General features: G+C 40.2%; 1 protein-coding gene across 1 annotated transcript in view; it reads left to right on the top strand.

The window, feature by feature from the left end:
• The window catches only part of LOC132403679 (rho guanine nucleotide exchange factor 4-like), a 54,721-nt gene that overhangs the window by 25,425 nt on the left and 2,372 nt on the right, over window positions 1-26,924 (top strand). The window contains exons 4-7 of the mRNA XM_059987229.1: window positions 1,750-1,982; window positions 9,616-9,745; window positions 10,532-10,663; window positions 16,208-16,454. Coding sequence (XP_059843212.1) covers window positions 1,750-1,982; window positions 9,616-9,745; window positions 10,532-10,663; window positions 16,208-16,454 — 742 coding nt within the window. The remainder of the gene's footprint in view (window positions 1-1,749; window positions 1,983-9,615; window positions 9,746-10,531; window positions 10,664-16,207; window positions 16,455-26,924) is intronic.

Genomic DNA, 26,924 nt, shown 5'->3' with positions numbered 1-26,924 from the left:
AATGGAGGTGAAGAGGAATTTCTTCAGCCAGAGGATGGTGAACCTGTGGAACTTGTCGCCACAGATGACTGTAAAGGCCAATTTATTGGTTTATTTAAGGCAGAGGTTGATAGATTCTTGGTAAATCTGAGTGTGAAAGGTTACGGGAAGAAGGCAGAAGAGTGGGATTGAGAGGGAAATGGATCAGCCATAATGAAATGACAGAGCAGACTTGATGGGTCGAATGGCCTAAATCTGCTCCTATGTATATAGAGTTGGGAAATGTTTCCTTCATAAGCAGTTTTTGTTGTAGCTCTTCAGAATGTATTGTTTTTTCAATTATCATTCCTCAGTAAACATGTGTAACCCTAAAATTAACTATTCAGTATAGTAAACTGCTTATCCAATCATTCAATGCTATTCTACACTTGTGATGGGTAAAGAGCTCAAGAGAAGGAATGCCATGACATTGATGATTATTCTGTGTGTGCTTTTGGGGTAATGTTACATGAATTAATGTACGAATGAAGTATTATGTTGCAGCTGGTATTTTTGATATTGTTAGTAGACATTTTGACATTGTTAACAGAGGGATGGTAACTTTGAAATGGTAGAGGAATGGGCGATTAAGATTGTTTTTATTGAGAGTGGAACTGGATCTTTGACAGTGTAGACAAAAATTAGCTCTCCATCGAGTGTATACCCTCACCATCCACTTCCTCCTTGTCCTTTCCAACAGCTGACTCTGCATGACAAGTTGTTTATGCAGTATACAGTACTCCTGAGACAAGAAATCCTGTGGCATGTTCTGCTATCCAACCCAGGGCTTCTTCAAAGTGGCACAGGCCATGAAAGCAGTTTACTTTGTCAGAATGTTTGGCAGCTTTCATTGCACACATCTTTACATATATTTTGAGTGTGTTGCTTTGTATTTCCAGCATCTGCAGAACCTCTTGTGATTACGTACATAAGTTACACATGCAGTTGAAAGTCATGTGTTAAGGAATCCCTTGTCAACCATCACTCTGTTTTGTTTTGTTTTGGTTTGGTTTGGTTTGGACAGAACACCACATGCCTGCTTTCACAATGCTGGGAAATTGCCATTCATACATGCCACACGTTCAGTGAGCTGAAGCCCTTGTGTTTGCGATAGATCTCAGGGTTCATATATATCCCTTCATAACAATGTGATTGCAAATCATGACTGGGAAACCCAGACTCCTTGTAAGGTTGTGCGCTCACTTCATCGATGGTCTCTGATGGGAGAAAAAGAGGGAATCCTACACTCTGGCAGTATCAAAAGCTAGAGGAAATCTGCAGATGCTGGAAATCAAAGCAATATGCACAAAATGCTGGAGGAACATCTGTGGAAAGAGTCATCATTACTGATCTGTACCTCCTCATCAGAACTTCCAATCAAGAATTACACATACAAAGCTAATAATCTCTTTTCACAGATACCGTCTGGACTGTGGAATTTTTCCAATAAGATCATTTATGTGTTTAAAACTCTGTCTTGAGTACATTCTGAAAGAGAGTACTACTTTCAGAGTTAAGGTTTGGTGAGAAAGATCATACTGCAATAGTCATTAAGGATTGAATATGTTTAGTATTCATAACAATGCTAGTGCGGAGTCAGCTTTGTGGTGTGTACCACATTTTACTTTGGTCTCACTTCCACTATTTCAACACCATTAACTAATGCAAATGAGTGTAGTTCTGCTACAATAGTGTGCCATCTCTGTTCATGGCTTATTTCTTGCCTTCCAGCATCAGCATTTCCTGGTCTACTCTGAATATTGCAACAACCAACCCAGTGCCGCAGCCGAACTCTCGAAACTCAGAAAACTGCAAGACTATGCCTTGTTTTTTGAAGCCTGCCGACTACATCAGCACATGTCAAATCTCCCTCTGGATGCCTTTCTGATAATGCCAGTGCAGAAGATCTGCAAATATCCATTGCAGCTGACGGAACTTCAGAAGGCCACCGTACCCACGCACAGGTTAGTACCAGAACTGCCTATTATCACATTAAATCTAACAGTTAGATTTTTGAATCACATTCACTGTGATCACTGGTAGTTTTATTATTGTTATTAACACAACACAGTCCTACAATTGGAATTGTTCATTGGTTTATAATTTTCAAGATACAATGAAAAGATTTTGTTTGCATACCATCCAGACAGATCAGGTCATACACAAGTACCTCAAGTTAGTAAAAAAGAAAGCATAACCCAGAATATACGCTCTGCGGCCACTTTATTAGGTACACCTTTACACCTGTTCATTAACGCAAATATCCAATCACCCAAACATGTGGTGAATACGTGGAATGGGCTGCTGGCAACAGCGGTGGAGGCAGATACAATAGGGTCTTTTAATAGACTCTTGGATAGGTACATGGAACTTAGAAAAATGGAAGGCTATGGGTAACCCTAGGTAATTTCTAAAGTTCATGTTCGGCACAGCAATGTGGGCCGAAAGGCCTGTATTGTGCTGTAGGTTTTCTATGTTTCTATGTGGCATCAACTCAATGCATAAAAGCGTGCAAACGTGTCAAGAGATCCAATTGTTGTTTAGACAAAACATCAGAATGCGGAAGAAATGTGATCTAAAGCGACTTCGACTTTGGAATGATTGTTGGTGCCAGATGGGGTCAGAAACTGCTGATCTCCTGAAATTTTCAAGCACAACTGTCTCTAGATTTTACAGAATCTGGTGTGTAAAACATAAGAAGCATTTAGTGAGTAGCAGTTTTGTGGGTGAAAACATTTTGTTAATGGGAGAGATCAGAGGAGAGTGGCCAGACTCGTTCAAACAGATAGGAAGGTGACAGTAACTCAAATAACCAGACATTACAATGGTGGTGTGCAGAAGAGCATCTCTGAACACACAACACATCGAAGCTTGAAGCGGTGGGCTACAGCAGCAGAAAGCCACAGAGTGTGGTGCTGCAGTTACAGAGAAAGTGCAGAGCATGTAGCCAAATAATGTGCAAGGGCCATCATGAGGTACATTGGGACGTCAGGGGTGTGTGCTTAGCCCTTATTCCCTGTGTACACATGACAGTGTGGCTTGGCATAGCTCAAACACCATCTACAAATTTGCTGATGATATAACCATTGTTGGTAGAATCTCCGGTAGTGACAAGAGGGCGTACAGGAGTGAAATGTGCCAACTAGGGGAATGGTTCTGCAGCAACAACCTGGCACTCAACGTCAGTAAGATGAAAGAACTGATTGTGAACTTCAGGAAGGGTAAGACGAAGGAACACATACCAATCCTTGTAGAGGGACCAGAAGTGGAGAGAGTGAGCAGCTTCAAGTTCCTGGGCGTCAAGATCTCTGAGGACCTAACCTGGTCCCAACATATTGATGTAGTCATAAAGAAGGCAAAACTGTGGCCAAAGAGTTCAAAGAGATTTGGCATGTCAGCAAATACACTCAAAAATTTCTATAGTTGTACAGTGGAGAGCATTCTGACAGGCTGCATCACTGTCTGGTATGGGGGAGGGGCTAGTGCACGGGACTGAAAGAAACTGCAGAAGGTTGTAAATCTAGTCAGCTCCATCTTGGGCACTAGCCTACAAAGTACATGGACATCTTCAGGGAGCGGTGTCTCAGAAAGGCAGTGTCCATTATTAAGGACCTCCAGCACCCAGTGCATGCCCTTTTCTCACTGTTCCCATCAGGTAGGAAATACAGAAGCCTGAAGGCACACACTCAGTGATTCAGGAACAGCTTCTTCCCCTCTGCTATTCGATTCCTAAATGGACATTGAAGCTTTGGACACGACCTTACTTTTGTTAATATACAGTATTTCTGTTTTATTTATTATGTTTTATTTTATTTATTATTATTTTTTTTCTCTCTCTGCTAGATTATGTATTGCATTGAACTGCTGCTGCTAAGTTAACAAATCTCACATCACATGCCGGTGATAATTTCTGATTCTAATTCTGATCTATTAGCATCTGAGAGGTCTATTTAACAGTCTTGAACAGTGGGATAGAAACAATCATTGATAACACCAGATAATGCCAATGTATTAGGATTTTCCATATATTTCTGAACACCAACTTCTTGATTGCAGCCTTCCTGTCAAAGAGTTGCATGGAAAGATATTTGGGAGAACTTCACCTCAGTTCACTTATGTTAAACTTGGAGCACTTCACTCAGAAGATTCCCAGCTTGGTTCATAAATTAACCGGTGAATTGGGATCCTTTTGATCAATGACCGTAATTGCTGTCTCAGTATCTCAGTAAGAAACGTATTGCCTTGTCATGCAGCTTTACTCGTGAAGTGGGAAATTCTAATGGTTACTCACTGGAGTAGTTTTGTAAAAGCTTGCTATAAAACAATGTGGGAATATCTTATCCTTTACAGGGCAGCTAACATTAGCTGCTGGAAAACAGTATCAAAGGCAGATATAACATTTGATTGCACAGTTGGGAAAACTGACTCTATTTTAAATTACCTCTGGTGACTATTCAGACTCTGTTACTTGTGTCTTTACTTGCACCATGTGCCTTTGCCCAGCAAACATTTGCTGACCAATATTGGTCCTCCTAACCATTTCTGACTGTCATCCTATCCACCACTGAAGTCATATTTTGGCCTCAAATCAGAGATATTTAAGGGCTTGAAATGTAACTAGCACCACTACGTTCAAAAACAGTTACTACCCCTCAACCATCAAGCTCTTGAATAAAAGGGGATAACCATACTCACTTGCCCATCCATTGAGATGTTCCTACAACCACTGATCTCACTTTAAGGACTCTATCTCATTATCTCATATTCTCATTATTTATTGCTATTTACTTATATTTACATTTGCACAGATTGTTGTCTTCTGCACTCTGGTTGATCTTTCCTGTTATAGTTACTGTTCTATAGATTTGCTGAGTATGCCTACAGGAAAATGAATCTCAGGGTTGTACGTGGTGACATATATGTACTTTGGTAATACATTCCCTTTGAACTTTAATTCACATTTATATGATGCTTTTAATTGAACAAAACATCCTGGATCAGTTGAGAAGACTGCCACCTAACATATATATTCATATAAGCAGATATTAGGACTGCTGGCCAGATGTTTGGTCAACGAGTTACAGCAAAAGCAGCATTAGATCTGACTTTGGTCACCTTCTAGGTGACAGAAACCGTCCCAAAGACTTGAAAAGAACAAGACTTTTTCTATATAACAATGCTTTGTTTACCTAGGAACCAATGTAAATCATTGAGTACCACCTTTAGGGCAATGGGTGGAAAGCAATTGCTGCAAGTTAGGATAAAGTAGAAGAGTTTTGAATGACAGAATAGAGTGAAAGACCCCACAGAGTAATGCATTAGAAGAGTTATGTTGAGAGTTATTTAGAGACAGGGAAAGGTTTCAGGGACAGCTGAAGTGAGAAAAGTGAGTTGGCAGGTAGAATGGAGTTCAAAGTTCAAAGTGACTTTTATTATCAAAGTACATATATATCACCATATACAACCCCTTTCCAATATTTTTATTGGTTTCTATGCAATAGAATACACAAGAAAGTATATATAAAAGGTCAAAAAAGATTTTTAAAACTGCCAACTATGTTATATCTGTTCATAATAACAATCTCATTACCCTGTATTCATGGGTTAATCAATAGTTATATTGAACTATATTAATTTATTACAAAAAAAATCTAACCCCTACCAAGACTGAAGTTTTTTTATTAAGAAAAGGTAAAATATGTTCTCATATAATAAAAATTAATAATAGCCAACATCTGAGTTTAAACATCGAAATGAAGGTTTTGAAAATAATTCAGAAAAGGTCCCCACAATATTTGAAAGCCTTGATGAGATTCAGAAATTGAACAATGAATCTTCTCTAAATCTAAACATGACATTACATCACATAACTATTGAGCATGAGTAGGAGGAAAAACATCTTTCCATTTAAACAAAAGCGTCCTCCTAGCGAGAAGAGAGCTAAAGGCCAAGATATGTAAATCAGATGCCTTCAGCTTAATATCTCAGCCTGCAACAATACCGAATAGGGCCGTCAGAGGGTTAGGCTTAAAACTGACTTTAAAAAGTAAGGGAAAAGTTTGAAAAATTTCCTTCGAATATTTTTCAAGATTCGGACAAGTCCAAAACATATGAATTAATGAAGCTTCTACATTATTACATCTATCATAGTATGGAGATATATCTGAATAAAAACAAGATAGCTGATCCTTAGTAACATGAGCTGTATGTACCATCTTAAATTGTATGAGGGAATGACGAGCACATAGCGATGAAGTATTAACCAGTTTAAAATTTTCATTCCAAGTTTCCTCAGATATTGATGTCTGATTGATTGTTCCCAGAGATCCTTAATTTTGTCTAAAGGAATATTCCTCATCTCCAATAACATACCATAAATATTAGATACTAAACCATTATGAAAATGTGTCAAACTAAAAATTACATCTAGTAAGTTCTTATCTGAGCTTGTAGGAAATGTGCATAATTGAGATCTTAAAAAGTCTCTGATTTGTAAATATCTAAAAAAGTGAGTTTTGGGTAAGCTATATTTAGCTACCATATACAACCCTGAGGCTCATTTTGACAACTGAGATTCTTATTGATGGTGTCAAAGTGTGTTGCAAGCATCATTTCCTGGTGCTGCCTGTGAGGAATTTGCATGCTCTCCCAGTAATCCCAGGGTTTCCTCCCACAGTCCAAAGACATACCGGTTGGCAGTTTAATTAGTCATTGGAAGTTGTTCTTTGATTAGATTAAGATTAAATTGGGGGATTGCTGGGCGGCATAGCTCGAAGGGTCGGTATCTCAATAAGTAATCAATAATCAATCAATAAATAAATTTCTGCATCAGGTGTGACACAAAGGTTGTGAACGGTTTCTAAGAGAGACTGGAGAGCAGCACCTAGACAGGAGCTTTGGTTTTCCTAGTATTCAGTGAGAGGAAATACTTGTTCATCCAGAGCAAGATGCAGGCAAGCAGTCTGATAACAGAGAGGGGTGAGATTGTGGGAAGGTCACGGGGCAGTAGTGGTGAGGTGGAACTGCATGCTGTCAGCATTCATCTGAAAACTCACACTTTGATTGACATGATGCTACCGATGATACGATGAGAAAAGGAAAAGGGCGAAGGATTGACCCTTGGTGGATTAAGTACATTAAAGGAAAGGTGTTAAAATAACAGAGTTGTTGTTGTGAGTGGTTTCAATTTTTCTAACTTAGACTGAGAACTTCTTAGGGCGAAAGCCTTAGCTGGGACAGAATTTGTCAGTGCATCCAGGAGGGTTTCTTAAATCAGTGTGTATTTAGTCCAACAAAAGGAAGGGTTATACTAGACCTGGTGCTGAGGAATAAGCCTGGTCATTCAGGAGGAGAACAAATTAGGGAACCATGACCATAACACATTAAATTTAAAGATAGCTATCGATCAGAATCAGGTATAATATCACTGACATATGTCATTAAATTTGTTGTTTTGCAAAGCATTACAGTACAATGCATGAAAAATACTTTAGGTTCCAATAAGAAATGTATGTTTATGAAAAGTAAATTAAATGAGTAATGGAAAAAGAACAAAAATAGTGAGGTGGTGTTCATGGGTTAGTTCATTGTCCCTCAAAAATCTGATAGTGGAGGGGAAGAAGCTGATGCTAATATGTTGAGTGAGCATCTTCAGACTCCTGTGCCTCATCTCTGTAGGTAGTAATAAGAAGAAAGCACGTTCTGGAAGGTGGGGGACCTAAATGATGGATGTCACCTTTTTGAGGCATCACCTTTTGAAGATGTTCTTGATGCTGAGGGGGTGTGTCCCCTTGACTTCCCCTTCCTGAAAAAGGTGCAGAAAATGTTTACCAGGATTTTGCCTGGACTGGAGGGAGTATGTGCTATAAGGGGAGGATGAACAAACTTGGGTTGTATTCTCTGGAATGTTGCAAGCTGAGAGGACAACTGATAGATACTTCTAAGTTTATGAGAGACAAAGAGAGAGCACATTATCTTTCTCTCAATGTCAAAATGTCTAATAATGGAGGGCATGCATTTAAGGTGAGGGGGTTAATTTCAAAGCAAATATGTGGGGCAAGGTTTTTGCACTCATATTGGTAGATTGCTGAATGCACTGCCAGTGGTGGTGGTGAAGGTATATACAATACAGGCATTTAAAAGCCTCTTGGATAGGGACATGAATATAAAGAGAATGGAGTGAATTGCAGATTGTGTAGGCAAGAAGGAGTTAGTTTAGTTCAGCGTTTAAGTACTAGTTTAATTGATTCTGCATTACACTGTAGGTTAAATGCTTGTTCCTGTGAGGTAATGTCCTGTATTCTGTGTTTTATGACGCAGTAGTGTAGGCTTAAGAAGAGAAGCAATGGCAAACTATGTTTTTGGATAGGTCTGTATAGCTAAGAATGAAGCTCTGGGAATATGATATTACCCAACTAGAAAATGGATAAGAGACACTGCAGGACAAGAGTATAGTCAAACACATGACAGTCTGGAGGAGGATGAGAATGACAAGAAGTGACAGATTATGTCACAATTACATAGTGAGGCAGATAAATCTTATTTTGGTGTTGTAACGTATCTCAAAATCTTATTGAGACTGTTAGTACACTGAGCAGTCTGTTTTACTAAATCATGAAGACAAAATCCTCATTCTTACGTCACGTCACAAAGAAAAAAAACTATTTGCCGTAGGTACTAAGCTGAAAGTAGTTAATTGTTAAAACTACACTATTCTAGAGTCCAGTTACTCAACTAAAATATTTAAATCTATCTCAATATGACAACCAGCTTACAATGTCACAGCCTGATAGCGCTGGGCATCCATGTTATACCCAAATGGATAAATAACGTGATGAGTACCGCTTCAACCTCCTGTACAGTAACGTACAGCTTCTCAAAATCTAGTTCCAGGGTCTCTCAGTTCCCTTGTAAATGGAACGATATATAACATTATGTCTATGAATAAATAAAAGTAATTGTCATGCCCAAACCTTATCATTATTGTCGAAGGTTGCAAACCTCAGAAAGTGGGAAGCCATTGCTAATTTTGATTTACTCTTAGCTACGCAGTTGCCAGAAGAAGCAATTCTCAACATTAACATTCACTGTTAAATTACTTAACTGAATGGAAAATGTATCATTTATAGGTTCATTGGTGATGCCTGATGACTAGAACATTGCAATTATTACCAATAGTGGGATACTCACAAACAAGGGAAAATAGCTGTAAAATATGGGACACATAGGGTCAGCTGGAACATTCGGCTTTAAAGTAGATACTTTTACAAAGTTAATGTTTAAAGAAATATGTAGAGTTGATTTATCTGAAGCCGATAAATTCCCATAGCAACCGACGGTGTCTGAAACTAATATGAGGGCTCCTAATGTACAATGTTCTGAGAATGTAATGCCCAGAGCTGCTATATTTTGCTTTTCCAGTTTGGAGTATACGTCCTCCCAGCTCATGATAGGTGCACGTTCTTGTCCACCAGGCGGAAGTCTTAAGTAGCTGAGAAGCAGGCCCATTCCCATTATATTCCTGTTCTAATGCTGTATGTCTATATTTGTACTTAGTATTTACATAACGTACTAACTGGCATTTTTTCATTCATGGAGGGATGCCAAAAACGTGGAAGCTGCTACAATTGCCATGAAGAATATTGCCAATGTGATTAACGAGCGCAAAAGACGAGTCGAAAACCTTGACAAAATTCCAAGGTGGCAAAGAAAAATTTCAAGTTGGAAGGTATTCTCCGTTCAGCATTCAGTTCTCTCTAGTTTTGCCTACACAGTACACGTAGAAGTGCTTTATTCTAAATATCCTACAAAAAGCAAATTATTCCAGATTAGGACAGAACATGAGAAAATTCAGCAACACAGCTTCTCCGCAGATGAATGCAAGCCAGATAATAATTTTAATATCATGTTTCCACATTTCATTAAAACATATACAGTAGGGAAGCTTGAGTTTGTTCCCATCAAATCTTCATTCTGTATTTTCTTATGACATTTTCCCATTGTGTGTATGCTGCCTTCCAGACCCATCCCCTTCCCCACAAATTTTCACAGTCTGCCCATCTACTATTCACGTACACACAAGTGGAATTGACAGTAGCCAATTGAGCTATCAACACACTCGTCTTTGGGATATGGAGGAAACCAGAGCACTCAGGGAAGTTCTACACAGACAACATCAGAGGCCAAGTATGAATACAGGCCACTGAATCTGTGCAGAAACAGCTCTACTCACAATGCCATTAGTGTGCTGCCCTGTTGTAACCCACAGCCTCCCTTCTTACATCAAAGTCCTCTGCTAGGAACAAACCCTGCTGTCGGACGTACCAGAGTTTAGACTCTTCCAAAGTATGAATCCTTAGACATGCTGATAATTCAAAACTTCTTGTGATAAATCTTCCCCTTTGTAACCTACATTTGGTTAAAACTTGCAGCTGCTTCTCTCTCTACTTCTCGATGTAAAGCTGAAGCATTGTTTGACAAATTTTAAAATGAACATTGTGAATTTTTTGGTTAGGGAGACGATCTTTTGGAACGTAGTACAGAACTTATTCAAAGTGGTGACTTAATTGTGATCATGAAACCACAAGGCAAGAGCAAGGAAATGGTGGTTTTCCTCTTCGACCATCAGGCAATCCTTTGTAAGAAGGTAATATTGCAGCCAAGCTCTAATCAATACATAAAATACTCTTCTCCTATTGGTGTAATTCATAAAAGTAGAGTCCAGGAGATCAATAGAATTCTGCTGTATTGGGAGCTCATATATGGAAAGACGTGGCTCACCATTTTGCAATTATATTTCCCATTTTAGCTTGTATGTTGCTTTATCACAGTTAAATTACAGTTCTACAGTGAAACCTTCTCTTCAGTGACAGTTGCCAGAGGTTAGGACATGCTGTCTCCACACAGATGTCAATATTTGGATGAGAACCCACCAAGATCGGTTTACATTTCGCTGATTTGGATGGAAACAAGTCCCAGTGGTGTAAAGATAAATAACATAATTGTTGGCTGTTTGCTCCTGCACCAAAAGGCAGTGCTTCATTCAATCTCAAGCAAGGTTAGCAGGGCATTGAGAGTGTTGGGGAGAGAGGCTTTCAGGCTCTGATAGGATAAAAGAATTCATGGAATTTTGGCAGCCTTATATGGACCATTCAGTGAGAGAAATGACAAGCTTTTCATGCTGGATGAGGAAATTGAAACTCAGGCAATTTAAACTCTTGCCTTGAAACACTGCTGGGAAATCCACATATTATCCTGTACTTTATCTTTTCCTGAGTAGCAAGCCTCCCCGTGATTTTGAGTTTAACATGACTGCATTCTGCTCTTCATTGTGACCGATACTGCAATTATTTTTGACAGTAGAAAACACTATCATAATATGGTTAACGTACCCAGGCATCTTCATTGTGAAAAACAGAATGACTGGGAATTTGCAAAAGTTAATTCAATTTTAAACTTGGTGAATAGAACATACGACATAAAACAGTAGCACAGGAACCCAGAACAGGCCCTTTCCCAATAATGTCTGTTTTGAGCATGATGCCGAACTAATCTGACCCCTATCTATGTACATAAATGCATCTTGAATGCTGCAAACTTATCTGCTTCCATTAACACCCCTGGCAGCCATCTCCGGGCATCTGCCACTGACTATATAAAATAATTTGTCCCATACATTCCCTTTAAACTTTTCCCTCTCGTATTTAAAGTAATGCCCTCTAGTGTTCAGCATTTCTACACTCAGGGAAATATTTTAGCTGTCTACTCTTTCAATGGCTCTCATAATTTTAAAAGTGGTTGGAGGAGATTATCAGAAGTGGTACAAGGCCATGACAGGTTTAGATCTCTGAGCAGAGGGAAACTGTCCCTAAAGATTAGATGGCACCGATTTGTAGTTTTGAGCAAAAGAGACAGTGGCCTTTTGAAGAAAAATATGCTATTCAGCTATGACTTGGTACCTTTCCCTGAAAAGACAATGGAAACAGAAAAAAAAAAATTAAAAAGGGAATTTGACAGACACTGGATGGAAATAATTTGCAGAGCTAAAGGAACAAACAATTGAATGAAGGATTAGGTTACACTACAAAAAGATGGAATGGATGTAATGGGTCAAATTGTGTTGTAATTGGTTTGATGACTCCAAAAGAGAAAAGGAAATGGGAGGGATTTGGTTTTAAGAGTCATAGAGAAATACTGAACAATGTGGAAAATGGCAACTATCAACCATCCATTCATTCTAATCCCACAGGAATTCCGTGTATTTACACACACATCTTATCACTCTCCTACACACTAGATAGAAGTGATTTACAATGGCCAATTAGCCTATCATCTCACATGTCTTTGAGATGTGGAAGGAAACCAAAGCAACTGGAGGAAATCACCTGGGTCACTGATTTAAAAAGTGACTTAATTGATAAAAGTGATAAAATGGTTATTTTATTGAATAGTTTTATTTATTAAATTATGTATTATGTTAATGAATTGCCTGATATTTTAAATAAAATTATGTAAATTATCAAAAAATTATTTTAAAAAGTAACTGATAAAATAATTACAATAAGCCATTTAACCATCACCATATACAAACGTTTGTAGATGGCACCAATGTCAAGAACGAACTCTGGTCTCTGGCAATGGCATCTAATGTAAAATTTAAAATAGCCATTTAGATAGGAGGGAGCTGTAAGCTACCGTGGATATAAATCTGAGTGTATATTTTCCTGAACAATCCTGGCTTTCAATTGTCATTTGATGAGGCGTTGCACTTTGGGAGGACCAACCAGGCTAGGCCTTACACCATGACAGGTAGGGCACTGTAGGAGGAGTGAGGTCGAACAAAGGGATCTGGGAATCCAGGTCCATAATACATTGAAAGGGGCAGCATAGGTAGACAGGGTCGTAAAGAAAGCTTTTGGCACATTAGCCTTCATTAATCAATCTACTGAGTTGGGATGTTATGTTGAAGTTGTATAAGATGTTGGTGAGACCTAATTTGGAGTACTGTGTGCAGTTTTGATCACAGTGTAAGACTGAAGAAGTACTGGGAAAATTTATAAGGATATTGGCTGGGACTATAGGACCTGAGTTGCCAGGAAAGATTGAATAGGTTAGAACTTTACTCCCTAGAATGTAGAAGATTGAGGGGAGCTTTGATGGAGGTATACAGAATTATGGGGGGCAGGGTATAGATAGGGTAAATGCAAGCAGGATTGTCCCACCGAGGTTGAGTGAGACTAGAACTAGGAGTCATGGGTTAAGGGTGAAAGGTGCTAATGGGGAAACGTGAGGGGAAACGTAGAGAGTGTGAAATGAGTTTCCAGTGCAAGTGGTAGATCAATGTCTAAGAGAAGTTTGGACAGGCACATGGATTGGAGAGGTATGAAGGACCAGGTCATAGAACATAGAAACATAGAAAACCTACAAAACAATACAGGCCCTTAGGCCCACAAAACTGTACCGAACATGTCCTTAACTGAGAAATTACCTGGGGTTACCCATAGCCCTCTATTTTTCTGAGCTTCATGTACCTCTCCAGGAGCCTCTTCAAAGACCCTATCGTATCCACATCCACCACTGTCAACGGCAGCCCATTCCACGCACTCACCACTCTGTGTAAAAAGAAAACTTACCCAACATCCCCTCTATACCTACTTTTAAGCACCTCAAAATTGTGCCCTCTCATGTTAGCCATTTCAGCCCTGGGAAAAAGCCTCTGACTCTCCACACGATCAATGCCTCTCATCATCTTATACACCTCTATCACGTCACCTCTCATCCTCCATCGCTCCAAGGACAAAAGTCACTCAACCTATTCTCATAAGGCATGCTCCCCAATCCAGGAAACATCCTTGTAAATCTCCTCTGCATCCTTTCTATGGTTTCTACATCCTTCCTATAGTGAGGCAACCAGAACTGAGCACAGTACTCCAAGTGGGGTCTGACCAGGGGCAACATAGCTGCAACATTACCTCTCAGCTCCTAAACTCAGTCCCACAATCGATGAAGTCCAATGCACTGTGTGCTGTTTTAACCACAATCAACCTGCGCATCAGCTTTCAGTCTCTTATGGGCCTAGACCCCAAAATCCTTCTGATCCTCCACACTGCCAAGAGTTTTACCATTAATACTATATTCTGCCATCATATTTGACCTCACAAAATGAACCACCTTACATTTACCTGGGTTGAACTCCATCTGCCATTTCTCAGCCAAGTTTTGCATCTTATCAATATCCCACTGTAACTTCTAAAAGTCCTCCACACTATCCAGAACATCCCCAACCTTTGTGTCATCAGCAAATTTACTAACCCAACCCTCCACTTCCTCATCCAGGTCATTTATAAAAATCACAAAGAGAAGGGGTCCCAGAACAGATCCCTGAGGCACACCACTGGTCACCAACCTCCATGCAGAATATGACCCATCTACAGCCACTCCTTGCCTTTTGTGGGCAAGCCAGTTCTGGATCCACAAATCAACTTTGATCTCTTGGATCTCATGCCTCCTTACTTTCTCAATAAGCCTTACATGGGGTACCTTATCAAATGCCTTGCTGAAATCCAAATATACTACATCTACTACTCTTCCTTCATCAATGTGTTTAGTCACATCCTCAAAAAATTCAATCAGGTTCATAAGACCCAACCTGCCTTTGACAAAGCTATGCTGACTATTCCTAATCATATTATGCCTTTCCAAATGTTATAAATCCTGTCTCTCAGGATCTTCTCCATCAACTTACCAACCACTGATGTAAGACTCCCTGGTCTATAATTTCCTGGGCTATCCCTACTCCCTTTCTTGAATAAGGAAACAACACCTGCAACCCTCCAATCCTCTGGAACCTCTCCCATCCTCATTGATGATGCCTAGGTCAATGGAACTGGGCAGGTTAAATGGTTTGGCACAAGTTAGATGAGCCTCAGGGCCTGTTTCAGTGATGTAGTTCTCAATGACTCTATCTTCAGAAATAAATGGCCACAAATGCAGAACTCTGTTATGCTCAGGTTCTAATTGTGCTTTAAGGAAGAACTGAATGAGTCGAGATGTGAAAACTTAAAATACTGCATTCCAACAGAATAGTTCACTGATTTAAGAACTTCCAACATACATGAACTGTACTGCACTGTACAGGTCCTTCAGCCCAAGATGTTATGCCAACCTCTTAACTTATTCCAAGATCAATCTAACACTCCCCTCTTGGACAGCCCTCCATTTTTCTCTCATCCATGTGCGTATCCAAGAGGTTCTTAAGTGGCTCTAATATATCAAAAGGTGTTGGTTGTTTATTCTACTTTTGCCTCTTTTCATGTTGTATACTTCAGTGATCACTCCTCATCCTGCTGACCACTGACCAAAATTAAAGTGTTGCAAATAACAACTAAAAATAATTTAAGAACTTGCTACTTAGTTGGCATCATTCTAGGTGTCCACATTTTATTTGTGTATATGATGTTGCAGAGTGCAGGCCTAAGTAGAACTGAATAGCAATGAGCATATTATGTAAATTAACATGTGCATTATGATCTTTATTAGTTGTGCTTTATTAGTTTAGTTCTGAAAAAATGAAAAAAGGACTTATAAACATTACAATAAGCATTATTAATATTTCAATAAGAAAAAGGTTTGATTGTGTAAAGACATTATTTGCACTAAGGCTGGGTCAGGAAATGGAAAGCAGAGATTTCAGATACTTGAGGAAAGGAAAGGAACATTATACCCTGGCGTTTCAAACTGCGGAACTGGAGACATTTACAGTGGATCTTCCGGTAGAGATAATAAAGTGAGAAAAGGGACACAATTAATACAACTCATTGTCATTCAGTCAATGGGCGAAGAGAATACAAGTAGCACTGAAATGGAATGCAGTAAAATTTTAGGAATCCTTGTATTATGTAATGAATTATAATAATCTGGGATTCACTGACTGAAATTGTCTGGACAGGGTGGGAAATTCAATATTAGTTTACAAGGGGAAATTAAAAAGTACCTGAAAAGCTAAAATGTAGAATGCTGTGGGGAACAGATGGGGAAATGGAAGTTAATTAGGTGGCTCCTGAGAAGAAAGGTATAATAGGCAGAATAATCTATCTTCATGATTCTGTAAACCTATGAAAAGCCCTTAGATGATTATCACAATATGTTAGAAAACAATATTCTTAATTATGATGTGTGACCCATTTCATAGGATCTACTACGCCGTGACGTTTTATACTATAAGCACAGAATAGACATGGACACCATGCTAGTGGTAGACATAAAAGATGGCAAAGACTGGGAATTTGACGTCAAGGTCAAGAATGCTTTCAAACTTCAAAACAAGCTTATCGATGATGAAGTCCACCTGCTATGTGCAAGGAAACACTCGGACAAACTGTTGTGGCTTCATGCTTTTGAGGACGAAAGAAAATTAGTTAGAAATGATGAAGAATCAGGTAAAGGGGAGGCTTATATAACTGTACTGTGGATTGCTATCAGAAGTTATCCATACAGAATATTTACTGATTGCTTGTCTATGATGCTTGATGTCTGGGGAAATTTGGGTTTTGAAATGGATAGACACAAATGCCTGTTTCTACACATACAATATCCTGCCCCAAATGAGTCCAAAAACTGTCCCCCAACAGTTACTTATTTTATATATTATGGAGGGTCAAGTTGCTTTGATCAATCAACTGGCATCTCTCTTTTCATCCGTGAACAAAGCTGGTGCTTCTCAGCCACAAATTGATGTATCATAGAGCGAAGGGAACAGATGTATTTCTCATCAGTTTCAATGCATTCCTCAATGAAGGAGCAGTTGTTATTATTGATTCCCACATTGCAAAACTTGAAATACCCTACCCTTTTGCAGTTAATATTAGTTATACAGGCTGTATGAACTTTAGTGTTGATTGGGTTTTGCACATGAAGCCGACCAAATTTGCGATCGTTGTAGATTTGACACAAGGGGTACACGGAATATCTGAAATATTTGTGCCTTCTAAGAGATTATAAATAACAGAAGGTGAACTTTCACATTTCCAAAAGCTAAATGGAGTACACAAGACTGCAGTTGCCAATCTAGTAACTTAGACAATGAGATGATTGGAAACAAGTGGGCTAAAATGTGCAGTAAACACAACATACAAACCTCTCTTTCTTCCCCAAGTGCAGTCTAGAGCCACCGCTGCAGTATACAGCGTAGGATGTATAACCCTTTGGGGAATTTTCCAGGAAAAAGCAGAGCAGTTAGACTTGACAGGACAAGGCAGACTTCGCAGCATTACTACCGCTTGCAGAATACAGGGTTGTGTTTGAGGAGCCACACGGTGGTTTCACATGTTACCTAGCAAAACACTGGAGAAATACCATCAACACCATGTCTGCAAAATCATTCACCCCCATTGGCATGATCAGTGAATCAATGTCAGCACCCTCTCCCAGGCCAACATCCCTGGCACTGAGCTCCTAATCACATTCAACGAGCTCTGATCGGCCATGACATCCCAGCCCCAGTGCCAGACTCTGCAAACTCCATCTGCAGTAAAGTATTAGTGGGAAGACAGAGGAAGTGGTTGAAGGATTTTTCCAAAGCCTCTATGAAAATAAGTAAATATTCCTGCTGAGTTGCAAGAATCCCAGGGCCAAGATCACTGAAAGTAGAGGAGCAGCATTCAGAAAGACACAGAGAGCTCTGAGTCTGTTTGTGTACACAGAACCCAATGTAAGCAGTGGAAGGAGAACGTCATTTGACAAGCTATTCAAGTAGCCACCCCCTCAGCCATTGGTCTTACAGAGGCCGAATCAACATCCGTAGAACCAGAGTCAATCTCTGCTCCAAGAGACTGCAGAAGATGAGGATGAATACTCCTTTATGTACGTACCCCTCGGTGTTGGAGCTCAGAGGAGAAGGTAGACACCAACACTGACACAGCAGGAGTTCTCACTGGTAGTCAGGTGATTCTCCTTCGAGAGCAAGTTAATGACGGTAGTAAACATCACAATCACTGAGGTGTTTCTTTATCCCCGAGTCTCTATGGAAGTCCACTATTGGCTGTAAAGTATGGAGACTTTCCAGTGCTCCAGATGCACTCTCCTCTACATTGAAGAGACCTGATGTAGATTGGAAGACCGTTTTGCCGAGCACATTCATTCTATCTGCAAAAATTAGATTTCCCATTGGGGAGCCATTTTAATTCCAGTCTCCATTTTCATTCCGACATGTCAGTCCATGTTCTCCACTACTGCCATAACAAAGTCATTCTTAGGCTGGAGGAGCAAATCTACCTATCCGAACTGGATATCCTCTATAATGATAGCGAAAAAATATCGATTTCTCCAGCTTTAGTATTTTTCACCCTTCCTCCCCCTCCCCTCTCCTTCAATGGCCCCTCCCTTACCTTTTCTTCTCACCTGCCCCTGATCCATCCCTTTCTTCCAATGTCCACATTCCTCTCCTTTCAGATTCCTTCTTCTTCTGCCCTTTACCTTTTCCACCAATCATCTTCTAACTCCTCCTTTCCCACCCACCTTGCTTCACTATCCCCTTCTAGCTTGTACTCCTTCCCCTGCCCCCCACCCCACCCATTATTCTGGTTTCTTCCACTTTTCTTTCTAGTCCTGCTGAACGGTCTCGGCCAGAAACGTTGACTGTTTATTCACTTCCACAGATGTGCCTGGCCCGCTGAGTTCCTCCAGCATTTTCTGTGTGTTGCTGGTGATACTGAGAACCTTTTTTCTGGAGGATGGAAAACAGTTGACAGGAGTCTTGGTGAAGTGTATAACTGCTACGTCCACAGCCTCAACATTACAGAAGAAAGTGCCACCAGGAGTAGGTTTTGAACCATGAACCTGTTCACTTTTCTTCCAAAATCAATGACTTACTACAGTCCTTATTAGGAGATAAAATGGCTTCTGACAAAAGTCACTCCGGAGCTACAGGGTATGGCTGATAGTCCCAGGCCTGCTCCCCTGGTAATTCTTAGGCATTCAAAAAGCTCAGCATGGGTCACCGAGTTAGACTCTGCACTCTTGATCCCAACCCTTGTTTGTGACAGTTCATGTGACCTTATCAGGCAGCCACTTCAGATACTCTTCATAGTTGGTCAAGTGGAACCAAGAAGCTGATGATGTCAATATGCAATCCATTGCCACTGTCATCCATGGTGTTCAGATGTGGTTTGAGCACAGAGCAGGACATGTTAAGAGTGACATGGAAAGGCATGAGGGAAACAAGCCATAACTGTACCTTTGCATTGTAAAAGCAATTATAACCAGTGGAATGTCCCTGTGAGATTTAGTTTCCTATTTGTGAGAATGTTTTCATTGTAAACGAAGGAAAGCCTTCTTCTGGAATCTCCTGAAGAGACAATTGGCTCCGTCAACACATCATTTCTAATGTCTAGCCTGAAAAGAGTGCATCACCTAGTTTGCAGCCTTCTCCTTTGATATAACACAATCGTGCGTACTTCCTTCACATTCACTTTCACCTATGCAATAGCGCAATCAGAATTTCCATTGTGAATCCCCAATCAGATTGTCATGTAAAGAATAAATTATCAGCAGTCTTCCTGGGGCCATGGACTCAGAGTGTGGAAGAAAGCCATTCAAAGTTCAAAGTATAGTTTATAATCAAAGTACATATAGTCACCATATACAACCCTGAGATTCATCTGTAGAATAGTAACTAGAACAGGATCAATGAAAGATCAACCAGAGTGCAGAAAACAAACCGTGCAAATACAAATATAAATAGATAGCAATAAATAACAAGAACATGAGAAAATGGGATAGAAAGTTGGTTGTCAGAACATTTCAATGATGGGGCAGCTGATGGCAGCAGCAAGAAGAGACCATGACCTAGGTGGTGGGGATCTCTGGATGCTTCTTCCCTGTGACAGTGTTTCATATAGCTGTGCTCAATGGATGAGAGGACTTTAACCATGATGTACTGGCTGAATCCACTGCCTTTTGTGGTATTTTCCATTCAAAGGCATTGGTGTTCCAATACCAGGCCATGATGCAGCCAATCAACATACTCTCCACTACATTCGGTCACCTGAGTCTATACTGTCAGGCACTGGTTTACTAATCTTGCATTGGACCTGTTTATAATTCTCACCATCAATTCATAGCAGAATCTATTGGACACCTATTCACTTGGAGAAATTTACATTGCTTATGAATCTATCAACTAGAGGACCCAGGGAAAAGCCATAAAATCACAGGGAGAACGTGCAAATTTGATATTGACAGCACTAGAGGTCAGGATTGAAACTGGGTGGCTGAAACTCTGAGGCATCAGCCCTACTGCCTGTGCTGATCTGCCATCCCCAGTGCCACCTCTGGCAGTTTTTTGAAATATTTATATTAGGGCTTGAAATAAACTTTTTAATTATGTTTGGTGTCTCTCTTCGTTTATTTTCATTGTTCTCTTCAAAGAGTCGAATGCTGAACAAATGGCTCATCTTCATGCCTTCTGTGTCCTGGAATGATTTTTCACTGTTAAATTATGTGACTGCAAGTTGTGTTAAAACTGCCTCAAAGCTATAAGACATGGCAGAAATCTGAAATGAAATCAAACATTACTGGAGATAATCAGTAGGTCAAGCAGCATCTGTGGAATAAAAAACAGCTAAATGTTTCAGGCCAATGACCATTCATCCTCCATACAGTTAATTCAGATTTCTGTGATTTAGCTGTGTCTGTAGCTGTTGAATATATCTGCAAAAACACCTCCGTTGCATTGTTGGGAACTACAAATATAATGAAGTGCTGTCTCAGACCGATGGAGCAATGTAAAAGTCTTGGCACCCACAAGGCTCTACGGAACATCGTCAAAAGCAGAAATGTACACAATCCATAACCTCATGGTTCAGCATTTCTCTTATTCTACCATCTAGTCACTGATGAACCTTCGGTCAAAGTGGAGTACAAAAGAATAGTACCAGGCATACATGGAAACAACGAAGTGTCGGACTACTGAAGGTGCAATACAAGACTCCCATGTGCTAAATTGCAATAGCAACATGTAATAGGTGGAACACAATTGCTATTTACCAAAATAATTGAAAGCAAATACTGCAGAAGCTGGAAATCTGTATTAAATCACAAAATGCTAAATATGTTCAGCAGGTTAGCTAACAGATATGGAGACTGAAGCAGAATTAATTTTACAGCTCAGAGACCCATCATCAGAAGTATGGAGTTGGCCCTTTTAGTCAATAGAATCCCATAAGTTCACGGCTGATAGGGTCATGATGAAATTATATTTCTCTCTCTAAGTGTGCTCTTTCATCTCTTAAGTAGGTATTATGTTTGAAATTAATAATTTTGTTACAGACAAGTCATGAGTGCTTATGATAAAATATATAATCATTATGTACAATTGTCATGGAAGCACCATTAGTCTGGCAGCTGACAATCACTTTTTATTGCCAAATTTCTTTTTATAATTCTTCTATATACATCGTTCAGCATCTCCTATTTATCCAAGTTGTCACTCACAAGAGACAAGTAAAGCAATGACTGAGAAATTTATCCACTGGATGAAAACGTCTCAGACCGCAGGCTGTCCCAATGCCATTACTGACAATATTTGCATGCACCCTACATATCAGAGTCATGTTCTTTAAACAAATCACCTGAATGTAGATGTTAAGAGTAATCTCAGGAGTCCTACACAACGGCTGGACCTAACCAGCTCTCTTAAAGGGGAAGTTGCAGATGCATAGCTGAAGGTCATCATACTACACACCAGCAATAATTAAGGCTGCAGACATGTGAATGGCACTCCACTTTATGGTGCAAGCCTGGAGAAAGGAACGGGCATGCAGATGGGGAGATCCGTCTACATAGATTGTCTAAGATGACATCAAGGTCATCTATTTAAGATGGGATAGGGCCATCAGAAGGCATGTCACCTGGGCCATTAATAGCCAATGCAAGAACTTGCTCCAACCAGTGAAGGAGCACATGTAGAGAGAGAACAAAAGGAAGAGACACATTAAGGAAATTTATGAAGAGGATTTGGTCAAGTGGGTTGAGAGCATCAAGTTCCTAAAGGTGAACATCACCTGATCTGGTTCAAAAAGGCCATGAAGAACAAAGCTCACCAGCACTTTTCCTCCTCGGGAGGCTACAGAAATTCGGCATGTCCCCTTTGACCCTCACCCTCACCAATTTTTTTTTTATCAATGCACTTCAGAAAGCATCCCATCTTCATTCTCCACTATGAACCAGTTCTATGAGCTACAGACTCACTTCCAAGGACTCTTTGTAACTCATGTTCTCAGTATTATTTTGATTAGCACAGTTTGACCTGTTTTACACATTGGTTGTTTGTCAGACTTTGTTTATGTATAGTTTCCCATAAAATTCTACTGCATTTTTTCCCTGTAAGTGCTGCAGGAAATCTTAAGTATATCCTAACATATAACTACTTTGACAAAAACATTTACTTTAAACTATCCAGATGCATCACAGCTTGTTATGGCAACCCTCTGCCCGAGACTACAAGAAAATGAAGAGAGTTGTGAATACAGCTTAGCACGTCACAGGAAACTACCTGGTCTCCATGGACTCTGTCTATACTTCTTGCTACCTCAGTAAAGCAAACATTAAAAACTCCACTAACCCTGGACATTCTCTCGTTCCGCTCAATCCATTGGGCTGAAGATACACACCACTAGGCTCACGGACAGTTTCCATCCCACGGTTACAAGTCTATTGAACAGTTCCCTAGAACAATAAGATAGACTCGACCTCACAATCTACCGCATTATGTTTTTGCACCTGCACTGCACTTTCATTATAACTGTGACACTCTATTCTGCATTCTGTTGTTGTTTTCTCTTGAACTACTTCATGCATTGTATAGTGAAATGATCTATATATATGGCATGCAAAATGGTTTCTACTGTACCTCCTTACATGTGACAATAATAAACCAATTTACCAGTTTTCCTTTTTGATGGTTACATAGTAGTGATCCTGGCTTTCATGATTTGTACAGAAGCGGTCACTAAAATAGTCAGTAACTGGACCAGCAACATGGAAACTTTGAAATTACAAAGATAGAATGCAAGGAGTATTATGAACAAAGTGGATGAGCTTAGGGCATGGATCAGTACTTGGATTTGTGATGTTGTGGCCATTACAAAGACTCAGGGGCAGGAATGGTTACTTCGAGTGCCAGGCTTTAAATGTTTCAGAAAGGCCATGGAGGGAGGCAAAAGAGGTGGAGGCGAGGCACTGTTGATCAGAGATAGAAAGGAGGAAGACGTGGAGGGATTGTCTACTGAGTCTCTGTAGGTGTAAGTTAGAAACAGGAAGGGATCAATAACTCTACTGGGTGTTTTTTTATAGGCCACCCAATAGTAACAGGGACATCGAGGAGTAGATAGAGAGACAGATTCTGGAAAGGTGTATTAATAACAGGATTATTGCGGTGGGAGATTTTGATTTCCCAAATATCAATTGGCATCTCCCTGGAGCTAGGGATTTAGATGGGGTGGAGTTTGTTAAGTGTGTTCATGAAGGTTTCTTGACACAATGTGTAGATAAGCCTACAAGAGGAGAGGCTGTACTTGATCTGGTATTGGGAAATGAACCTAGTCAGGTGTCAGATCTCTCAGTGGGAGACCATTTTGGAGATAGTGATCACAACTCTATCTCCTTTACCCTAGCATTGGAGAGGGATAGGAACAGATAAGTTAGGAAAGCTTTTAATTGGAGTAAGGGGAAACATGAGGCTATCAGGCAGGAACTTGGAAGCATAAATTGGAAACAGATGTTCTCAGGGAAATATACGAAAGAAATGTGTCAAATGCTCAGGGGATATTTGCATGGAGTTCTGCATAGAAATGTTCCAATGAAATGGGGAAAGGATGGTAGGGTACAGGAACTGTGGTGTACAAAGGCTGTTGTAAAACTAGTCAAGGAGAAAAGAAGAGCTTACAAAAGGTTCAAAAAACTAGGTAATGATAGAGAGCTAGAAGATTATAAGGCTCAATTATAAGGAAGGATTATAAGATTATAAGGAAGGAGCTCAAGAAAGAAATTAGGAAAGCCAGAAGGGGACATGAGAAGGTTTTGGCAGACAGGGTTAAGGAAAACTGCACAGCATTCCACAAATATGTGAAGAAAAAGTGGATAAGATGTGAGAGAATAGGACCAATCAAGTGTGACAGTGGAAAAGTGTGTATGGAACCAGAGGAGATAGCAGAGGTACTTAATGAGTACTTTGATTCAGTATTCGCTACGGAAAAGGATCCTGGCAATTGGAGGGATGACTTACAATGGACTGAAAAGCTTGAGCATGTAGATATTAAGGAAGAGGATGCACAGGAGATTTTGGAAAGCATCAAGTTGGATAAGTCACTGGGACCAGTCGAGTTGTACACCAGGATACTGTGGGAGGCGAGGGAGGAGATTGCTGAGCCTCTGGTGATGATCTTTGCATCATCAATGGGGACGAGAGAGGTTCTGGAGGACTGGAGAGTTACAGATATTGTTTCTTTATTCAAGAAAGGGAGCAGAGATAGCCCAGGAAATTATAAACCAGTGAGTCTTTCTTCAGTGGTAAGATGATGAAGAAGATCCTGAGAGGCAGGATTTATAACATTTGGAGAAGCATAATATGATTAGGAACAGTCAGCATGGCTTTGTAAAAGGCAGGTCATGCCTTATGAGCCTGATTGAATTTTCTGAGGATGTGACTAAACACATTGATGATGGCAGAGCAGTAGATATAGTGTATATGGATTTCAGCAAGGCATTTGATAAGGTAACCCATGCAAAGCTTATTGAGAAAGTAAGGAGGCATGGGATTCAAGGGGATATTGCTTTGTGGATCCAGAACTGGCGTTCCTACAGAAGGCAAAGAGTGGTTGTAGACGGGTCATATTCTGCATGGAGGTCGGTCACCAGTGGTGTGCCTCGGGGATCTGTTCTGGGACCCCTTCTCTTTGTGATTTTTATAAATGACCTGGATGAAGAAGTGGAGGGACGGGTTACTAAATCTGCCGACACAAAGTTTGGGGGTGTTGTGAATAATGTGGAGGGCTGTTAAAGGTTACAGCGGGACATTAATAGGATGCAAAACTAGGCTGAGAAGTGGCAGATGGAGTTCAACCCAGATAAGTATGAGGTGGTTCATTTTGGTAGGACAAATATGATTTCAGAATATAGTATTAATGGTAAGACTCTTGGCAGAGTGGAGGATCAAAGGGATCTTGGGGTTTGAGTCCATAGGACAAAGCTGCTACGCAGGTTGACTCTGTGGTTTAGAAAGCATGCAGTGCATTGGCCTTCATCAATCGTGGGATTGAGATTAGGAGTCGAGAGGAAATGTTGCAGCTACATAGGACCCTGGACAGACCCCACTTGGATACTCTGCTCAGTTCTGATCACCTCACTACAGGAAGGATGTGGAAGCCATAGAAAGGGTGCAGAAGAGATTTACAAGGATGTTGTCTGGATTGAGGAGCATGCCTTATGAGAAGAGGTTGAGTGAACTCAGCCTTTTTTCTTTGGAGCGATGGAGGATGAGAGGTGACCTGATAGAGGTGTATAAGATGATGAGAAGCATTGATCACGTGGATCGTCAGAGGCTTTTTCCCAGGACTGAAGTGCAATCACAAGAGGGCACAGTTTTAAGGTGCTTGGAAGTAGGCACAGAGGAGATATCAGGGGTAAGTTTTTTTTTACGTAGAGAATGGTGAGTGCGTGGAATGGGCTGCTGGCGACAGTGGTGGAGGCAGATATGATAGGGTCTTTTAAGAGGCTCCTGGACAGGTACATGGAGCTCAGAAAAATAGAGGGCTATGGGTAACCCCAGGTAATTTCTCAGGTAAAGACATTCAGCACAGCTTTGTGGGCCGAAGGGCCTGTATTCTGCTGTAGGTTTTCTATGTTTCTATTTGGATTTCTCTTCAGTTGTTATCCTTTATGAATTGTAAAGAACTGAAGCACTTGCAGTGGGGCTTCTTGGTCTGGCTGTTTTGTCCTGGGTGGTAGTGTCAGAGCTGCATCCACACAGGAAAATGGTTGATCACATTCCTTATTTTGAACCATGGGTGACAAAAAGACTTCGTGTTACCAAAGCTGAGCAACTCAACACAAGATACCGAACCCCTGATGTACTCTCACAGAAACAACATCTTACGTGTCCGGTTCAGCTGAAATTTTTGTCAATGGTGGTGTTCTAGGGCATTGGTGCTAACAATATTAATGTCATTAAATATTGACAACAGGTGCCTATACTTCCTCTTGTTAGAGATTGCAATCGCCATGCATTATACTTATCATTTATTGGGTCTTGTCATATGCCAATATGGATTTACTTACTTTATTCAGGACTTGTAAAAAGAAATGCATATTGTGCAATCATCGGTATACATCCCGCCTTATGAACTGATGGTGGGTGTAAGTCACCAATGAAATAGCTGACAATGGTTGGCACTATGCTGAGGATCTCTGTTAGTCTATAATCCTGAGTCTGACCTCCAACAACTACAATCATCTTCCGTTATGGAAGTACTTCAGGCATTGGAGTGCCTTCCCCTTGGTGCCCACTGCATACTATTTTACCAAGGCTCCTTGGACAAATGTGATCTTGCTGACAAGGGCAATCAGAGATTTGGTTCAAATTTGAATAAAATGTTATGATTTTCTCAGGAATGTGTCCTGGTGAAACCCAAATGGGCATGGCAAACTGTTCAGTTAGTGTCACTGTCAATGAAACTATCCAACCAACAATTTGCTGATGGATGAGATGAGGCTGGGTGATAATTAACCAGACTGGACTTGTCCTGCATTTTGTGAAAAGGACATACCTTGGCAATTTTCCATATTGTCAGGGTAAATCCCAGTGCCGTAAATGATAAAGGTGCAGCTATTTCTGGAGTACAATTATTTAGTTA

This window comes from Hypanus sabinus, chromosome 2 (assembly GCF_030144855.1).
Source record: "Hypanus sabinus isolate sHypSab1 chromosome 2, sHypSab1.hap1, whole genome shotgun sequence".
Lineage (NCBI taxonomy): Eukaryota > Metazoa > Chordata > Chondrichthyes > Myliobatiformes > Dasyatidae > Hypanus > Hypanus sabinus.
The sequence above is the reverse complement of the archived record's forward strand: the minus strand, read 5'-3'. Positions and strand labels throughout refer to the sequence as shown.